This window comes from Sapajus apella, unplaced genomic scaffold (genome assembly GCF_009761245.1).
Source record: "Sapajus apella isolate SASKATOON/1434 unplaced genomic scaffold, GSC_monkey_1.0 scaffold84, whole genome shotgun sequence".
In the NCBI taxonomy this organism is placed as follows: Eukaryota; Metazoa; Chordata; class Mammalia; order Primates; family Cebidae; genus Sapajus; species Sapajus apella.
Genome location: NW_022437024.1, coordinates 4,324,432 through 4,346,664, shown reverse-complemented (window position 1 = coordinate 4,346,664; position 22,233 = coordinate 4,324,432). Strand labels below are relative to the sequence as shown.

The following is a 22,233-nucleotide window of genomic DNA, read 5'->3' as shown; positions in this document are numbered from 1 at the left end:
CACACTCTCTCTGCTGATTCTCATCAGTTGAATACTGGAAACATCTGATTCTTTGAAGAGTTAAGAGCCATTCTGTCACTCAATCTAAGCTGATAGTCTTGAACTATCTTCTAAATAAGACCTTTGAATGTTAGCTTTTTTTTCAAAATCAGTTGAAAATCTTTTATTTAAAAAAAGATATTAAGTAAATAAAACACCAAAGCCTCTTGTTTTTGAAACTGTTAGTGAACTGCAATTATAAGATGACAATTTTGCAAAGATAAAGACACTAAAATTTACCCCTACAAAAGAATAGATTTGAACAAAATAAATAACAAGATTTCAACTAGTGTACCGGGGTTAATTTTAAAATCCTAAAGTTACACTTTGGAAACCTTCAGCTTAACTGTTTTGACCATCTTTTGTTACATAACAACCGCCACAAAACACTGGGGCTAAAAACAGCCATCATTTTGTTTCTCCTGATAGGCTCACAGGCTCAGCTGAGCGGTTGTGCTGCTACTCTCAATCGAGATCTCTTGTGTGGCTAAAGTCAGATGGCGGCTGGGATTGTAACATGCAAAACAGTTTCACTCTTAGTTCTGGTACCTTGGAGGGTGCAGCTGGAAGACTGGGCTCTGATGGGACATTAGGTCTCCTTCTTTCTCTCCATGTAGTCCTCAAACTTCCCTTTCCAAGTGCCTTTTATCCCTTTCCAAGTAGCTGAACTTCTTAACAGGCAGCTCAGAGCACCCAAAATTGTTAAAGCAGCTGTAGAGCACGACTTCTGCCACATTCTATTGGTTAAAGTGAGTCACACGGCCAGCCCAGAATTAATACAATACAGGACTACAGAAAGGCATCAATACATTTTTTGGCTTTGATGTACATGAATGCATTTAGAGTTAGAATGAATTTTTTAGTGTTTGAACAGAACTGTTTTCTCTTGAACAGAAAATCTACCAATAAAATAAAAGCAATGTATCAATCATTCAATATTTTAATTATATAATTTTAAGTATTTTTAGTGCTCCCCTTTTACTGTCAAAAATATCTAGTTTGCATGCTAAGTCACCGTACCAAATATCCAAGTCAATGTCACTTCTGAATAACTTCCTCCAGCTCCCCAACCACTAAGTCTTCCTCCAGGCTCCACTGAACCTTAAAAGATCAATATTATAACTCTTACCCAAGTCAGTCAATAAATATTTAGGTATTTATTGTATATCAGGCACTGGCACATAATCTAGTGGTTATGTTGTGATAGTTGAATTATCTAGTTTGATGCTGCCAACAAGATACTAGAGCTTCCTCAAAGCAAAAGGATTCAGATGATTTCATTAACAACAGCCCAGCTCTTCATCACTGTACTTAAATGACGCATAGCATATACATAAATATTTGATGAACTGATGATGAAAACAATTAGCTTAATGAAAAAGGGAGCAGGTAGTTTGGGGAAGCCCTGATACACTAGAATAAAGGAAGTATAGCCATCCACTTAACCAAGATTCATTCAGTAACTACTACTTGATAAGCAAACCTAAAAATAAAGGGACATCTAGGGGCAGGAAAAAAGGATTCAAAACCACAAAGATGTGCAGGTGGTGTTACCATCAAAGAAGGGAGAAGAAAAACATGTAATTTAACAACATAAGAATCAAATTAAAGCAAACTTCATAATTTTGTAACCCTTAAGGAAATAATTAATACATTTAGCATTACCAGTGGATGCTAAAGACAATGGGTGAAAAGTTAATGAGAAACCAGGCATTCACATGGTATCGGAGTATCAACTCATACAGGACATGCAGGTCAAGGGGGGAAATTGGAACTATACCACTGGCAGATATGGCTACAGTCTCCTTAAGCAAATGATCAAACTTCACTTCACTTATAATGGGATAGCCAGGCATTCATTCTGTGCCTCATGATGTGATACATACAATACCAGCATCGCTTCTGAAGTACTTTTACCAGAACTGTATAACCTGAATAGAATCAAGTTTTAGATATAACTTTCCAAATTAAAGAAAATACAGGCTAAGGCACAGTGGCTCATTCTGGTAATCTCAGCCAAGGCAGGAAGATCTCTGGAGCCCAGGAGTTGGAGATCAGCCTGGGCAATATGATGAGACTCTGTCTCTACAAAAGATTTAAAAATCATGCTGGTGCATGCCAGTGGTCACAGCTATACAGGAGACTGAGTTGCAGGACTGTTTGAGCCCAGGAGCTTGAGGCTGCAGTGAGCCATGTTCACGCCACTGCACTCCAGCCTGGGCAACAGGGCATGATCCTATCTCAAACAAAAAGAAAGAAAGAAAATACAGAAGATGGGGAAATAAGTTAAATGATATTATGAGAAAATAATCAGACAAATCCAGAAGGTGAGAAAATCTACAGAAAACATAACCCAGTATCATGATACTAAAATTGGAGTTCTGCTCTAAAGGAAGACAAACATAACTGAATAAAATACATCGTCTTCATTTGTATCGTGGCTTGGATAAACCAGCTATAAAATACATTACATTTGGGGTACAACAGGAGAAATTTAAATATGGTCTCAGTATTAGATGTTAACCAGGAATTATTTCAAATTTGGCTACTGTGAAAATGATGTTATGGTATTGTAAGAAAATATATTAATTTCTTTAAAGTGCAAACTTATTTTATGTTTATGAGTGAAATGTTATGATAGCTATAATTTTAATTTAAGATATTACAGAAAAAACTGCCAACACAAACAGTAAATTATTAATGTGTTAGGTCATGACAGATATGAGTGTTCTTTATATTAGTACCACTTTTCTGAATGTTTGAAATCTTTAGTCGTAAGAAGAAACTAATACAAAAGCAAATTAAAATAATTAACATAGCACATAAGGGAAAATGGAGGCTAGCCTCAAAAATGACCCACAATGATTCTCTCCTCCTAGTACTTATGCCCCTTCCCTAATTAATAGAGCTGACCTATGTAACCAAGAGGATATTACGGAAACATCCATGTGTGACTTCAACATTTGGTAAAAAAACACATGGTGACTTACTATCTTGGATCACTCACCTTGGGAGGAGCCAGCTGCCACATCATAACGACACTCAAGCAACGCTAGGAGGGTGTTCACATGGTAAAGGGTTGAGGCCTCTCACTAGGTGCCAGCACTAAGTTGCCAACCATAAGGGTGAGCCACTCTGGAACTGGATCCTTCAGCTCCAGCCAAACCTTCAAGTGATGGCTGCCTAGACCAATAACTTGATTGCAACTTCATGAGAGACCCCGAGTCAGAACCACCCAGCTAAGCCATTCTCAAATTTTTGACCCAGAGAAATGTTGTGAGATAATAAATGCTTATTGTTTCAGGCCACTAAATTTTGGAGTAATATATTACACAACAACAAACAACACATAGAAACCAATATGAAAAGATTCCAGTAGCAACCTGCTTCATAAAAATAAAATTGCTGACCAGGAATTATTTTATTTTTAATCTTCCCCAAATTTAAAATGTAATATTTAAAATTCCACTAATACATATATATAAATCAAATTACACTGAAATTCTTTAATAGACATGTAAAAACTGAACTATACATGTAAGGTTAGTACATAATACTGTACATGTTATACCTCAATGAAATTTCTTTTTAAAAATTATAGTGAAACTTCTTTTTTTTGAGACAGGGTCTCACTCTGTTGCCCAGGCTGGAGTGCCATGGCACAATCATTGCCCACTGCAACTTCCACCTCCGGGGTTCAAGCGATCCTCCCACCACAGCCTCCCAAGTAGGTGGGACTACAGGTGCGTGCCACCATACCCAGCAAATTTTTGTATTTTTTGTAGAGACAGGGTTTTGTCATGTTGCCCAGTATGGTCTTGAACTCCTGGGCTCAAGTGATCTGCCCACTTCAGCCTCCCAAAGTGTTGAGATTACAAGCCTGAGCCATCATGCTCAGCCAAAAAGTTACAGTGAAACTTTAAAATATCATAGCAATGGGCGTCCATGTCTTTAAATTCAGCTCAATTTATTTAGAAAACTAGTATATTTCTAGTTTTGCAAAAACCTTAATTTGATGTCCATCAATTGTTTTTCAAAACTCTCCTCCAAAGAGTTTTGTTAGCTTTGGAAATATTTGCTATAAAAAAAACTGGTGTCAACCAATGACTGACCTCTCTGGAAGGACAGGACCTTTTTACTCACACTCTTTTTTGCTATTGTTTTAATATGTTTAAACCTGTGAAAAAGGCAGTGCTTTTTACTCTGCTGGTATTTTCCTTAAACTCTTAGGGGAAGCATTATCAAAAGATTTTTCAGAAACTAAATACTTCTACCAGGTTCCCGGTATGAAGCATTTCATTAACAATTTCAAAGATCTCTTAACCTGCCAGGTTGAGACTACACAGTTTTCCTCAGCAACTCACATATCAAAAGTTGTATGAGAAATGTACTTCTTGTCTTGACTCAAGAAGTCGAAGAAAGAGGCGGTTAAAATATCCGTTAAGTTTCCCACCCATTTTGTTTTGAATTTACTATAGTTCCAAGTGAGTTTATTGTAAAAGTTTTAACAGCACACTTCTAACACATCCAAACCCACAAGCTGTCTACTGTGGCCAAGTACTGGGTAGCCAGGGATGGAGATTCACAGGAACATGCCAGGCACCAACACTGGGTACACAGCCTTGACCTGAAAAAAGGGAATTCTAGGTTCCGGTTCTGTGATATGGGTCATCACTGGATTTGCAGTTGAAAACCATGGATAACAGTTTATGAAGCACTAACTCCACCAGTCACTTTGTTAGCTGTTTTATAATGCTTTATTGTAGTACAACCAACTTGATGTTGGAGGCCTTAACCACAGAATTAGAAGGCAATCATTGACAAAAAGGAAAGAATCAGTTTATGTAGTCTGACAGTCATCATTTAATTGATCTGAGCAGTAGTGCTAAACATAGGGCATGACAGTGTAAAACAAAGCAGGAAACTGGGTTCTAGCGCCAACTCTGTCGCTATGAAAAGACGAGGCTGGCCAGAGAAGGTTTCAACAAACCAACGGACCTGCCTGGACAGATTAGCAGAAATTAACTGGGAATTAAGGAGCAGAAAGACATTTCAAACATTTAGTATAATATGACACCAATTTGGAAATGGTGACAACCTGTTTCCAGAACAGTAACAATGGTAAAAGTTACATGTGGGAGTAAAAATATGGTTGCATGGGTATAGTGGTATCAGATCACAAAGAATCCTGAAATTCAGACTCTAGACTTGAAACACTGGTAGACTACATTCATTGATTTGATCAGAGTGGTGTGTAAGATGGACTGGAGAAACACAGAAACTACAGCCAAGTTTATGCCCATTTGGTATAACGAACATTTACTTATTTAAAAATCTGGGAGGAAAAAATTAATTTAATAAAATAGAAAATGGGAAAAATAACTAAATTAGAGGATCAGTGTAGAACATCCAATATCTAAGGAGTAGAAATTCCAGAAAAGGATAATTTTTAAAAATGAAAGGATGTAGAGAAAAGGGAACCCATGTTCACTGTGGGTGGAAATGTAAGTTAGTATTGCCATTATGAAGAATAATATGAGGTTTGTCAAGAAATTAAAAATAGAACTACCATACGATCCAGCAATTCCACTACTAAGTATATATCCAAAGGAAGTGAAGTCAGTATGTTGAAGAGACATCTGCTCTCCCATGTTCACTGCAGCACTATTCGTAATAGCCAAGATAAGAAATCAACCTAAGTGTCTGTCATTGAAGAACAGATAAAGAAAATGTGGTATACCTAAATAACAGAATACTATTCAGCCTTTAAAAAGAAGGAAATCCTGTCACTTGCAACAACAATACAGATAATCCTGGATAGTATTACATTAAGTGAAATACCTCATAATTTCACTAAATATGTGGTGGACTCTAAAAAAGCTGAATTCATAGAAACAGAGTAGAATGGTGGTTACCAGAGGCTGGGGAGAGACGATTGGGGAGATGTTGCTCAAAGGGTACAAAAATTTCAGTTAGAAGCTCTATTCAGTTCAAGAGATCTATTGTAGAATATGGTGACTACAGTTAATAACAATGTACTGTATTCCTGAAAATCGCTAAGAGCAGAATTTAAATGTTCTCATCACATATTAAACCTCAGTGAAATTTCTTTTTAAAATTATAGTGAAACTTTTTTTTGAGAGACAGGGTCTCATTCTGCCACTCAGACTGGAGTACAATGGCACAATCATTGCTCACTGCAACCTGCACCCATTCCGTGCTCAAGCAATACTCCCACCTCAAGTAGCTGGTTCTATAGGCATGCACCACCACACTCTGCTAATTTTTGTATTTTTTATAGAGATGGGATTTTGTCATGTTGCTCAGACTAGTCTCAAACTCCTGGGCTCAAGTAATCTGCCGTCTTTAACCTCCCAAAGTCCTGGGAGAGAGGTATGAGCCACTGTGCCCGGCAAACAGATTATAGTGAAACTTTAAGGTAAAGTATCACATGGGTTCATACATGCTTGTCAAATTTGGAAAACACACACATATTTACATACCTAACGTTGTGAGTTAATCCTTGAACTAACAATGCTTTTGAAAGCTGTCATGTAAAAATCAGTTATCTTCCATGCTTTTCAGTCAAATTAACAACTTGGATAAACTGCGTAACAGAAAAGTTTCCATATCCCAAGACAGTTTATTGCCAGTATCTTGGTTATACTATTATAAGCTCTTAGTCCATTTTGTGTTGCAATAAAAGAATAACTGAGACAGGGTAATTTAAAAAGAAAAGGAGTTTATTTGGCTCACAGTTCTGTAGGCTGCAAAGTTCAGGGGTGTGGTGCTGGATTCCGGTAAGGGTTTTGCTAAGTTATAACATGGCAAAATGTCAAAGGGGTAGTGAACACGTGAAAGGTAGCAGGTGTGTGAAAAAAAACTCACAGTATCTTCCTCAAGAGAAGAAGCAAGAGAATAAAAAACAAGGAAACCAGATTATTTTTAACAACCCACTTTCATGAGAATTACTCTATTCCCAAGAGAGCAAGAACTCACTCATCACCTCCATCCCCAGAGACAGCATTAATCTACTCATGAGGGATCCACCTCCATGACCCAAGGACCTCTCACTAGGCCCCATCTCCCAACACTGCCACACCAAGGATCAAATGTGAACATCAGCATTAATGTAGGCAAACCACATCCAAACCACAGCATGCTCTCATGAAGATAACTTCAAAAGAGACTTAATAAACCACATTTAGATTTCCAAATATGTAGTCTTTCAATTTTAGGTACTCTGGGAAAACTTCTGATGAGAGTTTCACCAAGCACCTAAATGTGCTTAATGTACAGAGACACATTAGAACTTAAGAGAAATTCATCAAGAAACTAGATAACTTTGGCCCCCTGTTGGGTAGAGTCAACTCTCAGTCCTTTGAAAAGATTTAATCAATTATTCTAGGAACCAAGAGCTTTACAGAAAATCCACTTAACTCTTTCTTCTCAATGACAGACTAGATGAAGAACTTTCCAAAATTAAAATTTTAGAATTCCCAATAATGCTCTGTTATTTATTGAATTTATACTATCAGTCAACTGTAATTATTATTCATAAAGCTGCTACTTCTGCTGGATGTTGTGCTAGTCATACAGGTTAGAGTGTCTGCAAAAATACCTGCATGCTCAAACAGATTTGCACAGAATAAATCCTGTGAAAATATCATAAATATTATTTATATCTCCATAAAACATTTAAAATAATTAGAAAACTATTTCATTTAAATAAGTATATTAAGTTCTTGAAAAAGGGATACAACTAAATATATTAATGGAACTTGAAGATTATACAATATCTCTACCTATTTTTCCTGAAACTTATTCCACTATTACCGCAGCTCAGTACTCAATGTCCTACTCTTACCACAAACTATCCCATTTAAGTCTCACTTCAGGAAAAATCTATTATTGGTCATTTATACTTTACCATGGATTTAAGGTAATACATGACCTCTCCCAGGAACATTTACTTTTAAGTTTTACCTCTAAGATAAAATACAGAAAACTATGAATAACATATCTTATGAGGGGTGTTAACAACTTTATTTCCTGAAGTTTTTGAGTTCATATTATACCTGATGCCTAACATTTTAAGCAAATATTTTTAAATGACCTACTAGGAATCATAAAAGTAATTTTGCTATTAAAACTTGCATTTGTAAATTCTGAAACCAATGTCTATTTTGGCAATAACAACAACAACAGAAAAGCTTACTTTTCTTAAGTAATAGTGTATGAACACTTGTCTCTAATTATCTAAAACAGTCATAGGATAATACCAATGAGACTTATCAAATAAACACCTACTCTGTTGTTTGGCTATTGATTCATTTTTAAAGATGCTGATCAAAAAAGCTTCTAAAAATAAAAGAACTTGGGATGGATAAATTCCCTCTAGAAGAAAAAAAAAAAACAGTGATAACTACCTTTAATCACATTTCCATATGAAAGAAAGTCAGCATAAAGATATTAAATACATGTGTAGTTTCAACATCCATTACATCCTAGCATATACTGAGGCTCCAACTGCCTACACTCTGAATTTTTTTCCCTCACAACCCCATGTTATAGTCTAGTCAGCAAATAACCTCATTCACAATCAGTTATTCTTTAGCTTTAAGGTCAAAATTTTCCAATATTCCTAATATATTTTGTGTAAAGGGAAGGGTCTGTAATTCTTACTCGGCTCACTATATACTAGGCACCCTGCCAACTACTCTACATATAATACCTCATTTAATCTTCACAGTTACTCTATGACCTAGCTTTTATTCCTTACATTTTTTGCCATATAAAATTCAAAAATCATAGGTAGAGGAACCAGGATTTGAATCACTGTCAGTCTTACCTGAAAGTCCAATTTCTTTTCAAAAAAGCTACATGTAATTAATTAAATGAGTAACACCTCATCTATATTTGTGAAAATTTTAATTGGGGTAGGCTCAAACTCTATAACCAATCTTTCTAACCGGGGTATTTTTTGAAAATGAAATACCCCTGTATTTGAAACTGAAGTGAGCTAAGTTTTCAAAGAAAAATTTTAAAAAGAAAGATTTGTTGCATAGCTACTGTATATATCTTACCTTTGACATGCAGAAAAAAATCAAATACTCTCCAGATCCCTACTTAACAGTCTCATGCTCTCCAGTAATGCCTTTGGCTGTGCTTAAATATTTATTTAGACACACACACACAAACACACAGAAGGAGCTTGGAATGTAGGTGTACCCCTTAAACAGCAGGCATCTAACATGTGCTAAACTACTGAGACTATAAGCAGACAGGGCTTGAGTTGATATTGTCTCCCAAAACAAACAAACAAGCCTCCGCTACATTATGGAGCACAGTGATTGCCAACACTGTCTGGGAATATCTGTTCAAAACCAAATTAGTGGGGAAATCACCACCTGCTGGGTGCTGATTCAAAACACTGCTTGCTGCAGCACCTGCTCTCTTTCTGTAATTTCTCCTCTGGAAGAAGTTCTTTTGTGGCACAGGTTTTGACAAGGTGGCTGGTTTTCCCAGTGCTTTCAAAAGCTATGTGACAAGTCATCAAAAACTTTAAAGCACCCCATTCCGTCTTTAAAAGGCAAGTCCTTAGATGTGCCCACTCAGAAGTTAGTGTGAGTTAGCTCTGCAATCACTGCAGAATGGACACTGGTCGTCGGGAAACGCTCTCCCTGGTGGGGCTCTACAGGAACACAAGCTTCCTGACTCTGCTTCCCAGACCCAGCTGAACCCGAAGCCCTGGTGGAAGTCACGTGGCTGAGCCCGTGCTCTACAGGAGCTGACTCCTGTCCAGTTTTCACAGAGATCCCTGCTACAAATCTAGAAGGCTGAGAAAGGTATGTAAGGTCAAGTGTACAAAAATCATGATGGACAGAAGTCAAAACGGCAAGATTTCAGGCCCCACAACCAAATATTCCTTTTGGTTAAACATTTTAAACTGCACAAATAAAGTGTCATTTCTTGGTACCAACCAAATTTACCTTTCCCACGAAAAAGCTATTTATACCAACAGTCTTTCACACTTTAGTGAGAACTGAATTTTCCATTCTTCTCCCAGACAACTTTTAATAGGGGAAAGGCACTCTCCAGGTAGACACCTCGGGGTGGAAAAGCATGCAGCAACAGTCCACACCTGCAGGCAAAATCTCCCCTGCTTCATAAGGGCTGTCCTTGCTATCAGCTATCTCAATGGCTCAAAGGTAAATAGTCCAAACAGGATGCTGCACTTGACCTTTTCCTGTGCTCACCATTTGCTCATGGCATGTCCATCATATAGTCAAATATGCAAATACAGAAAGAGTGGAATGTTAATCTTTTTTGTTTTTTGTTCAAAAATCTCTATAAATGGAATAATGAGCAAGAAATTTAAATGTGTTAATTAAAATTACACTTGGCAATTACCTGTCGATTTCATATCTACCTTCATTTTGGTTTTCCAACTAAGGTAGGTAATTAGAGATGCTGGTCAAGGGTACAAAGTTTCAGTCAGACAGGAAGAGTAAGTCTTTGAGATCTACTGCACAGCATGGTGGCTGCAGTTAATAAGAATATATATTTCAAAACTGCTAACAGTAAATTTCAGACATTCTCAACACAAAAACTAAGTATGTGAGGTGATGATGTTAATTAGCTGTATACATATATCAAAATATCACATTGTATCCCATAAATACACACAGGTATTTTTCAATCAAAAAAAAAATTAACTATTTTTAAGCCAAGAACAGGTTCATTAAATTAAAAGTTAGCAGGAGAAATAGAAATTAAAATCTAATTCACTTGTCTGCTACTTTTTCTTCCCTTATATGGTTTTTAGCCACTATTCTATGCCATATCAATCTACATGTCATCCATGTAATCTCATTATATTTTGAATTCCCAATTTTTAAAAAAGCCTTTTAATAAAGACAGATAAATTAGCAGCTAGTTGCATATGGAATGTAAAGGTTATATGAATAATAAAACATATATAAGTATATAATGAGGCAATGTTGTTTTCAGAGAGAGAGTACAATCTCTGCAATCACAAAGACCACAGCTAATTCCTGACTCATCATTCTCTTGCTAGCCGTATGACTATGGGCAAGTTGCCTTACCTCTCAAAACATCAGCGCCCACACTTGTAAAACCAGGATAAAAATCTGAATAAAATTGCTGGGAGGACTAGAAGATAATGTATGTACCTAGAAATGCCTTATATGTTCTAAATAATCAGTAAACTTTAGTCTTTATTATATGTATTACCATCTCCATAAAGAGCATCTCCCTTTCAAAATATTTTAAGTAAACCAACTTTAACAAAATCACTTATATGATTATATAACTAATTGATCATTACCATATGTTGGCAAGATAGAGATAGCAGATTGTTTAAGTACTTGACTAATCAGAAAGACTCCAGCAGCCTTTTCCAACCAAGGTTTCTCATTTGAATCACAGAACAAAACACTCAATGAACAACTATTTTCTCAGTTCACCCAGTGAAGAACTGGTATCCTAGATGCACTGGAGAGTTAACTCATTACATATGATGAATGCCCTAGGGCATGAGGGCTGAATTTTTTTTACAGAATTCCCGTTGTAGAAAGCTGCCAGAACCTCCATTCAGAATTTCTTGCTCTTAGTTTACCCACAATTCTGGTAACCGTGATTTTCTTGTTTCTTGTCTATTGTATATTTGAAATAGCATATCTGAAAGTGGAAATTGCTATGACAGAGCAGTTGGAGGAATCAGATGGAGGAATCAAAAAATTTATTTCAAAATACACTCAGGGAGCCAAGAGCAGTGGCACACACCTGTAGTCCCAGCTACTGAGGAGGCTGACGCGGGAGGACTACTTGAAGCCAGGAGTTTGACACCAGCCTTGGCAACATAGAAAGGCTTTATCTTGAAAAGAAAAAGAAAACAAAAACAAAACAAAACAAAAAAAAACCAGTGCACCAAAAAAGAGGAGCAGCACTGGTCAACTGATTAGCAGAAAGTGGTTTTAAAAGCCTCAGGACTCAGTCAGACATGGTGGCCGACTCCTGTAATCCCAGCACTTTGAGCGGCTGAGGCAGGTGAATCACAAGATCAGCAGTTCAAGATCAGCCTGGCCAACATAGTGAAACCCCATCTCTACTAAAAATACAAAAAATTGGTTGGGCATGTGATGGTGGCGGTCTGTAGTCTCAGCTACTTGGGAGGCTGAGGCCGAATTGCTTGAACCTGTGAGGCAAAGGTTGCAGTGAGCCAAAACCGCGCCATTGCACTCCAGCCTGGGTGACAGAGTGAGACTCCATCTCAAAAAAAAAAAAAGCCTCAGGAGTCAATGGGGGCTTCACTGCACGAAAATACAGCAGCTTGGATGTATGCAAGGTCCTGTAAGTCAGCAAAAATGATTAAATTCTCCCCAGTGCAGTCCATCTCCCACAGGGACTAAAGTCCTACTTCTTCAGGGGATGATACTAGGCAATTCCGATTTCCTTAAAAATTTGCGAATTTTTATTTCCTTGCTAATTTATGGATAAATTATAAAGGTAATCTACGTATACCTTTATAATTAGGCAAAACATTTTTAAAAGTATTTTCAAGTTTTAACATCTTTTGTTTTCACACTTAAAAGAGTAAAGCCTCCACATTGATTCATTCTCCAAAGTTTACTGACAAACAACTTCTCCCAGAGAAGAACTGGTATCTTTTTTTATATATTAGTCATTGTCTTTGGTGTTAAAGGGCATGTGATCAAAATAGAGTAATTTACAGAGGAAAAAAAAATGAAAAGAATTAAGCGTTAAATCTCAAGAAGAGTAAGAGAAGGATTCATGAAAGTGAAGGAATTTAAGCGTGACCTTCAAGGCCAGGGATAATTTCCAATAGCAGAGGGGATAATGTCAAGAGGCATTCCAAACAGGACCAACATTCCCAAAAACAAAGACCAAGACAGCCTGACCAGAGCAAAGGGCTTGGGGCCGGGGGATGGGAGGGTAACAGGATTGGGACCAAATGACCCAGGATCTTCAATAAGAGAGAAAATGAAGTGTCTGGCTTTGGTACACCAGGCAGTAAAAGGCCATTGTAAGTTCCCAGAAAAAGGGAGCAATGCTTCCTTATTCATTCAATAAACAGTGATGAAAACAAGTACTCACCTCACGAAAAATACTGTTTGAGGTGACATGAGGGATACAGACACCTGATAAGCACAGACCCTACCCTCAAGAAGCCTATTAATAAGGCAGCATCAGAACATAAAAACACAAGACTGAAATTGGTAGGTACCATAAAAGAAGGAAAAGTATATTAGGAGATCAGTGTTGAAAAGTCTAGCAGAGGAGACCAAGTAAGCCTTCAAGGAGGAGGTGAAATGGTGAAATCCAAGTATTTTAGCACGATCATATAGGATCGATTGGAATTACTACAATAGTGGCTACCATTTATTGATCACTCATTAAGTTAAAGGTGATTTAATTATATTTCTCATTTAATATTCTTATTAACTCTACCAGGTGGGCATTAGGTCCATTTTACAGACAAGGAAACAATTTAAGCTCAGATATTAAATTACTTGTTTAAGGTCACATCATGCTTGTCAGGGCTAAGATAGAAACACAGATCTCTATAATCTAAAAACACAAGTTATTTCTAGAATATTGTATTTACAATCTCTAGAGTGAAAAACATATTTACTGAGTTCAATTATTTAACATATATATATATTTTAGAAACAGTGTATTGCTCTGTCACCTAGACTAGAGTGCACCAGTATGATCACAACTCACTGTGACCTTGTCCAGCCTCAGCCTCCCCAGTAGGTGAGCCCATAGCTGCATACCACCACACCCGCCTAATTTTGAAACATTTTGTTGGAGTCTGCTGTATTGCCCAGGCTAATCTCAAACTCCTGGGCTCAAGAGATCCTCCCATTACAACCTCCCAAAGAGTTAGGATTATAGGAGTAAGCCACCTCACCCAACCACACATATAATTTTAATAGAATTTTATAGACATTTCTATTTTCAGTCTTTAGAATTCCTACCTGGCTAACCTCATTCACATACTTCTGGATAGAATTATTTGGCTGTTACCCACTAACTCAATTATTTTATTCAACTAAAGACAGAGAATACAGTAAGTTGTTTAAGTAAGATTAAATACTTTTCATGAAATGAAAAGAACATTCTAAAGAAACCAAATAATCAGAAAAGCAAATTGGAGGTGAATATAATGTGTTCTATTTGAAAAAACAACAAGAAAAGTTTAACCAAATATGGATTTTCCAGGGGCAGATGAGAAAGCCCAGAGGTAAAGAAACCAGCTATGGATCCACCATTGTGATTCAGATGTACTATAGAATGAGTCAAGCCTAGGGAATAGAAGAGAGGAAGAGATGAAGTCACCAGATATTTTTATGAAAAAAAAAAACAGTAAGACTATAACCAATATTCTGCCATGCAGAGGAATGAATATAAAATAAAAAGCTCTGTTCACATAAGGAATTTTAAGTCAAGGTCTACATTCATGAGACATCTAGAGAAAAAAAATATATATATATACATATATATAAAATAATGTGTCTAATCATCAGAGAAAGGGTGGAAAATGTAAACCAATCACTGGAATTCAGAGCCTTGAAAGTCAGAGAAGATTATGCTGGCCACAGAAGGAAGGAAAAGGTCTGAAGTCCAAGCACAGGGAACAAACATTACAGACCTACAATTCTACCAAATAGTCATTTTAAGGAATGATCAGAAGACTCAAAGAAGTTCAGAACTAGGATTTTCAGAGATCGTGTGTGTGTGTGTGTGTGTGTGTGTGTGTGTGTGTGTGTGTACGCACAAAACAAAAACACTATGTTTTAGAGCAGTTTCAGATTCACAGCAAAGCTGAACAGAATGTACATAGATTTCCCACATATGCTTTGCCCACATACATGCATAGCCTCGCCCTTTATCAACATCCCCCACTAGAGTGCTACAAACCTTACAACTGATGAACCTACCTTCTCATGTGTCTGCTTTACAGACTTGGAAAGTACAAGCCAATGTACTAAAGCCCCTCCTACCCCCGTTCCCCTTCAAGATTCCACAGCTAGATACCATCAGATCTAGGCCTAAAGTGCCTGGGTCCCAATCCTGTGTCCTTCCTAGATAAACCACAGTGCATTCAATGAAGCATAAGTGGGCAAGTACACATTCCCTGACATTCATTCCACAGGATACCTAATTTCAACTTGGCCTGGAAAAATAACTACTGTCAAGCAACAAAACAACTGAACTTTCCTTAGGACGCTTTCCTTTGAGGCAATCTTCAGTATTATCAGCAGCAATGCCTATTTTCTAGACTTTACATGCTATTCCCAAAATGTCTCTATATTAATTCATAGTTTAATGCAACAGTCAGTCAAATATAGCATTCATCTGCAGACTGAAATTATGATTTTTTTCTTGCTGGAAACAGATATATAGAAATGTCTTCAGTAATAAAAATCCACATTAAATATTTGCCTAGCTCAAGAGATTTCCCACAGTGTTTTTTAATGATTATCTAAAGGTTAATAATACAATGTTGACTGATTAATCATTTCCAACCGTGCAAGTATATATCCTGGTGATGGCCACAGTTTGCTTTCATTGACAAGAATAAGCCAGTGTACCTCCTCAGGGATATTTTAAAATTTGATGAAGGTAAGCTTCTCAAGGGCAGGGATCAGAAGTTCTATTGCTCTTTTAACTTTCACAAAGACATGGACACTGATTAGTTCATGGTATTCAACATCCACGTGCCAAAAGAATGACTGAGATTACAATAATGATTGCCTCTTAAGAAGTCAAAAGTTGAAAGAGAAAAACTCTGCTTATAAAGACACAAAAGTAAAATACATTTCTTGTTTAATTCTTTGAAAAATTATTATTATTTGAGATGGAGTTTCACTCTTGTCGCCCAGGCTGTAGTGCAATGGCACGATCTCGGTTCACGCCAACCTCCACCTCCTGGGTTCAAGCGATTCTCCTGTCTCAGTCTCCCTAGTAACTTGGATTACAGGTGCTCGCCAGCACACCCAGCTAATTTGTTTGTATTTTTAGTAGAGACAGAATTTCACCACGTTGGCCAGGCTGGTCTCAAACTCCTGAACTCAGGTGATCTGCCCGCCTCAGCCTCCCAAAGTGCTGGGATTACAGGTGTGAGCCACCGCACCGGCCTCTTTGGAAAATTATTAGAAGCACTTAAATTTCTTGCTACTTACTGAAGAAAAAATAATCTCCCTCAAAATATCACAACATACAGATCTTGAGCTCCTTCACCAAATACAGTAGGAATTGTTACAACCTACTTTCTTCCCTGAGTCCAAAATACAAACTTAATCCATAATCTCGCGGAAACATGAATATGTGTTTTTCTACCAGAAAATTAATTGAATTACTCTTTCTGGTTAGATAATCTCACATCTTCAGCAAATGGGATTAGGGGTCAATCTTCTTTAGTCTCTGACACCAAAGAGAAGATATCCCCATATCAATTTCCAAAATCATCAGGAACACTGATTTATATCTGTCCACCAGCCACTGGCATCATTTAAATAAAATACGTACCTTTTCAAATACAGTGCACTTTTCAGACACATGCACTTACTTCACTATGTCACCCCGATTTTTCCAATGCCTTCACATTCACTTTAACACATTTCTTCACTTAATAAAATAAAAAGGCTAATTTATCTCCATATTTACTTAGAGAAATCTTGCTTATCAATGTTAAATATATGATATATATAAAGATAATAAGCTAAAGGTAAAAATGACAGAAGATTTATCAAAAAATAACAAATCATAATGAAAGATTCTCTGAATCTGAACCTGGGTCTACTCCACAGCTTATTTCAATGTTCTGACCCTGCAGTATTCATTCATAAGAGCTATCAGGGGATCTTGCAAAAATGCAGACTCCTGGGCTTTCTCCCCATAATACAAATAATTAAAGCTATTGTGGGGCTCAGGAATCTGTATTTTTAACAAGCATCTTAGCTGAGCCAAGGCCAGAGCCCAGCCATGATCACAGTAAACTAGTGGAAAAGAGTAATGTAACGTAGTACACAAAACCAGCATACAGAGAGCCTGAATTTCAATTCCAGCACTGCCTCTAACCAGCCATGTGACCACAGGCTTAACTTCCCTAGGTCTCAGTTTTCTCATCCGCAACAGAAGGGGGCTGGACTTAGAGCAAGCATGCCTTTCTGCTAGGAAATTCCATGATGAAAAAAAAAAAAAAAAAAAAAAAAGGTAGCCTTGTAAAGAGTATTGGAAATATTCATAAGGGATAATGTTTATTCAAGGATCTCTACATCACAGATTCAGCAGGCCAGATAACTAGTTCAATGTCAAATTTTAGACATTTGAATGAAATCTCTCTTTCTCTCTCTCACACACACACACTCCTTTCTGAAGCTGTGGGGCAGTCCATTAGGTGAACAGTTGCAAACCTTATCTGAATCTGGATTATGAGAGCAGTTAATTTGGATGTTTTTCCAGACTTTAAAGACCTTAGCATCATTAACCACCTTCCAAAAGAACAAAGACACCAGTTAAGTGGCACCTTTTTAGGAAATAAGTACCAGCAGTTACTCTTATCTTAGACTGCTTTGGGGGAGGAAGGCCTGACTATACAAAGAGAGCCAGAAGTTGCAACCAAAGTGTCTCAACATTTAAAAAATCTGTATAGTTTGCTGGAGCCAAGATTAAACATTTATCCTTCCCTTGCAACCACTTTGGTTTCCAGGGAACTCACTGCTTCGGCTGAGGCAGGCTGAGGAGAGGTACATCCGTAGATACACACATAACACACACCAAAGTTAACTGAAAAATTTCAAAGTGCCTTTTCATGCCTTTAACTCAAAAGATGAACACATTTCAAGGTGACCCAATCCTCAAGCGACAGACAGTGTTTTAAAAGGGCCAGAGCTCTCCACTTAAACAATTTCTGGTGACATGTTTAAATCGCATCCTCAAGGGCTCTGCTGTCTCATTTACTAGTCTTTCTTTCCTGGCAGAGGCATCCCATTTTAAATAATTGCTTGAAGTTTTTCTTCCTTCCTAATAATTAAAATCCACCGGGCTTAGATGCTTTAAAAAAAAAAAATGTTTTTTAACTTGGCAGGCACCACGGAGGACTTTTAATTATTTAATTATACGACAAACCCAAATTATTACTTTATAGTTTTTCTATTTATCAAACAGTATCAGAATAATAAAAGACAGCCTCATCATTTATGCTTACAAGCGAAAAGTAAAAGACTTCTAAGATAAAATCAAAGTAGTTAGCATTCACAAAAGGATGACCCACTTAAAATCTAAAATGTACATAATTATTGACTCAGTGTATGTATTTTTTTCTTTTTTCATGAAAACATTACTCTTAGTCATTATAGTATAATGAGATTACACTAGATACATGAAAATTGAGTTCCTACAGCTAATGAAACATGCCGGGCTGCTTTTGCTAGTGCCTTTGCAGAAACTACTCCATCAGAAATATCTTCTCCAAAAAAACCTCCCCTGGACCATCTGTGAATTCATCTTTATCTTTCCAATCCCACCACGTTCCTGTTGTCAGTTTTACCATACTGTATGTGGTGATTTACATAAACATCTCCCTTAGTTGACTGTGAGTTCTGGGAAAGCAGAGACCAGGTTCAGGCTCACCTTGGCCATGACCATGCCATGACCATGAGCAGCAAGTAACAAGTGCCAGGAACAGCAGGCACTCCACATAAAGGTTTTTAACATATTCTTATATATTTACATTTTAAAAATTTAAAACAAAAAAAAATTATTCTGGCCACCTTCCCCTTCCCAAACGATTGTCCTACACTGCTGGGGTGGTGCACTGGAGAGGAGGTAAGCAAGGTAGTCATTTGAGCCAGGTTGAAATGGGGGCACCACTATGGTGCAGAGTGAGCCAAACAGCATGGGGGCAGCCCAGAGTCCAATCAGAAGAAGGAAGGGATCTGCACAAAAAGGAGCAAGACAGGGATTGGAAGCGCAGGCAGGGTAAGGAGGATATCCACCTGGAGAGACAGCCGGCCAGCCACAGAGCTCCACAGCCCCATACTAGGGTAATAGGGAGAATCCTATGGACGGAAGCCTGCTGAGGCCAAGGAAGCACCACCTGGATGAGGAAGGCAGCCTCACAGGAGGGAGCCCTAGCTCAGGGGTCAGAGCCTGAGAACAATCAGAAAAGCGTCTGCTGGGGTCAGGGGAAGCACAGCCCTGCATGTGGAGTGTTTTACCCATGGAAAGGGAAGAAACTGGAATAAACCCTGTGGTGATGGACCAGAACTGAAGGCAACAGTGTGAACTCATGGTTTTCATTACGTAGATACAGAGAGATGACAGGTAGATGAATATATAAGGTGTATTCATTCATTTTTCAGCTCTCCCAGCTGAGTGCCTTGGGAACAGAGACACCCATTGCAACGAGCATACCTAGTGCTCAGATCTTGGTTTCTGAGTATTGTTATCCACTGAAAGAACTGCTCCTTGGAGAACTGGCTGACCCTGGTGCTGGGAAAGGGAAATTCTAAGATAAGCCAGAAACACCTTGTTGAAACACCCACTCCCACCCAAGTCGGTGGAAAAACTGTCTTCCACAAAACCAGTCCGGTCCCTGGTGCCAAAAAGGTTGGGGACTGCTGGTGTAAAGCAAAGGGCAAAGAACTTGTAATCAGAAGTTCTGCATTTGAGTCCTGACCTCAACTCTTACCAGTTCTGAGGTATTACGCAAGTTACTTGTGCTTTCTGTGCCTTAGTTTTCTCATCCATGAAATGAGAATGATAATGCCTAGCACAACGGATTCCTGAGAGAATTACAAGATTATGTTAGTAAAAGTATTCTATGAAAGCTAAAGTAATATATGTATGCTAAGTATTAAGTATTAAAGAGGAAAAAATATTAGATTCAGACATAAAATCCATATTAACTTAAAATTACGCAAATCAATTTTATTGTTTAAAGAAATCACAAGTTAACTCCAGTTGGGAAATTCCCTGCAGAAATCTACAAATTTTTAAATTCTCTTACCACCTGAGCTAAGAGCTAGTGTCAAATTTTCATATGCCACCTAGTAAAGAATATACTGACTTATGTTTTAGTTCTGTTTTTTTTTTTTTTTTTTAATTTCAGTAGGAAATGACTTTTGTAACTTGAAGACAAATTAAGCCCTCTGTCTCAAGAAAAAGAAATATGGGAACTTTACAAGGTGATATTAGGTCACTTCTCACTTGTGACCCATAGATTCCTTAAATTGTTTACCTTGTTTACAACTAAAGATATTTCAGTTCTATTTTTCAAGAAACTACTAAGAGAAACTCCAGATACAGAAATCCAGGTCAAATAAAGTCACTCCAAATTAACAAAATTATAAAATATTTTACTACATCTACTTTTTTTTTTTTTTAACCTGAAGAACAAGAGCTTGGCACCGTGACTAGAGCCTATATTCCCAGCCACTTGGGAGGCCAAGGAGGGAGAACTGCCTGAGACCAGGAATTCAAGACCAGCCTAGGCAACACACCAAGAACCCACCTCTTATTGTAAAATTTTTTAAAAAGCATACATCAAGAAACAGGTTTGGGCTGGGCACCGTGACTCATGCCTACAATCCCAGTACTTTGGGAGGCCAAGGCAGGTGGATCACCTGAGGTCTAGATTTCCAGACCAGCCTGGCCAACATGGTAAAACCCTGTCTTTACTAAAAATGCAAAAACTAGCCAAGCGTGGTGGCACGTGTCTGTAATCCCAGCTACTTGGGAGGATGAGACTAAAGAATCGCTTGAACCCAGGAGGCAGAGGCTGAAGTGAGCCGAGATCGCGCCACTGCACTCCAGCCTGGGTGACAGAGCAAGACTCTGTCTCAAAAAAAAAAAAGACACAGGATTCTTTTTTAAACCGAGGAAGCTGAGGTCAGCCCAAAGACTGCGGTATGAAAGGTGAAGAAACTGCAAGAAACCAAAACAAACCCAACACAAAGAAAAGCCCCACTCTGTTCACCTGGAGGTCACTCCCTGGTCACCATCCCATGATGCTCTGAGGCTCATCAGCATATCCACATGAAGCAGTTACAGAGGAAGTTTGGTTTTAATGTGAAACTTCACTAACATCTAAACCTACTCTCATAATCTACCAAAGTTTGGACTTTTCCATTCTCCCTCAGGATAAACTCCATCTTCTCGGCAATAAACTGCAATAGTTAAGATGTGGGTTATGGCAATAAAACAATAACCTTTTACGTTTTAAAAAAACAAATGAAACCTAAAAGAGTAACATTAACATTATTCGCCAGTTATCTATTTGACTTTCCTGGCATTCGGGTGTAGCGCTCCCAGTTAGCACCATTAGACACGGTGTGGTGGTTTAAGCATGCAGCATGATTAGCACCATATCACCTGGGCTTGAATTCTGGCTCTGCCACATTAGCTGTACCTAACTGGTTTTTGGCAAGTTACTTAAAACTCTCTATACCTCAAGTTGTTCATGTGTAAATAAGGATCATAATATCTCCCTCGCAGGGTCGTTGTGGACTAAATGAGAATTTCAAGCATTCAGCATAATGCCTTACAAGCAGCTAGAGTTTAATGTTAACACTATCATTATGCCCAGCACCTAAGCACATTATCTGGCACACAGTAGGTATTAAATAAAGTGAAAAATTATTGTGCAAGCAGATGGCCTTGCCTATCATTAAGGTTTAAGACTCCATTCCAGGCCATTCACGGTGCCTCATACCTATAATCCTAGCACTTTGGGAGGATGAGGCTGGAGTATCACTTGAGGCTAAGAGTTTGAGATCAGCCTGGTCAATACAGTGATGCCCCATCTCTATTAAAACAACAAAAAATAATAAAAATACATTCCAAAAATTAAACGCTAACTTTGCGGTGGCAAGTCACCATCATCCAAATCAGAAACACTCTGCACCCAAGTTACACCTTAGCAGGAATGCCAAAAATGAGCTCCTTAAAAAGGAGTTCCCTGGAGAGAGATCCAAGATGGCTGATCACTAGCAGCTCAGGATTGCAGCTCCCACTGAAAGAGCAGAGAACGAGAGGACGCCACACTTTCAGATCAATTTTTGTTGCTCACACACCAGGAGATTCCCAGCGGAGGAGCCCCACCTGTCGCCAGCGTGACTCTTGAGGCCGGTGAGGCGG

General features: G+C 38.0%; 1 protein-coding gene across 6 annotated transcripts in view; it reads right to left on the bottom strand.

The window, feature by feature from the left end:
• DERA (deoxyribose-phosphate aldolase) overlaps positions 1–22,233 on the bottom strand; it is a 123,514-nt gene that overhangs the window by 95,034 nt on the left and 6,247 nt on the right. Inside the window, exon 2 of one of the 6 annotated variants that reach the window (XM_032253742.1) lies at positions 10,453–10,583. The exons of the other annotated variants lie outside the window; for them this stretch is intronic. Coding sequence (XP_032109633.1) covers positions 10,453–10,477 — 25 coding nt within the window. The 5' untranslated portion in view covers positions 10,478–10,583. The remainder of the gene's footprint in view (positions 1–10,452; positions 10,584–22,233) is intronic. 6 annotated transcript variants of the gene reach the window in all.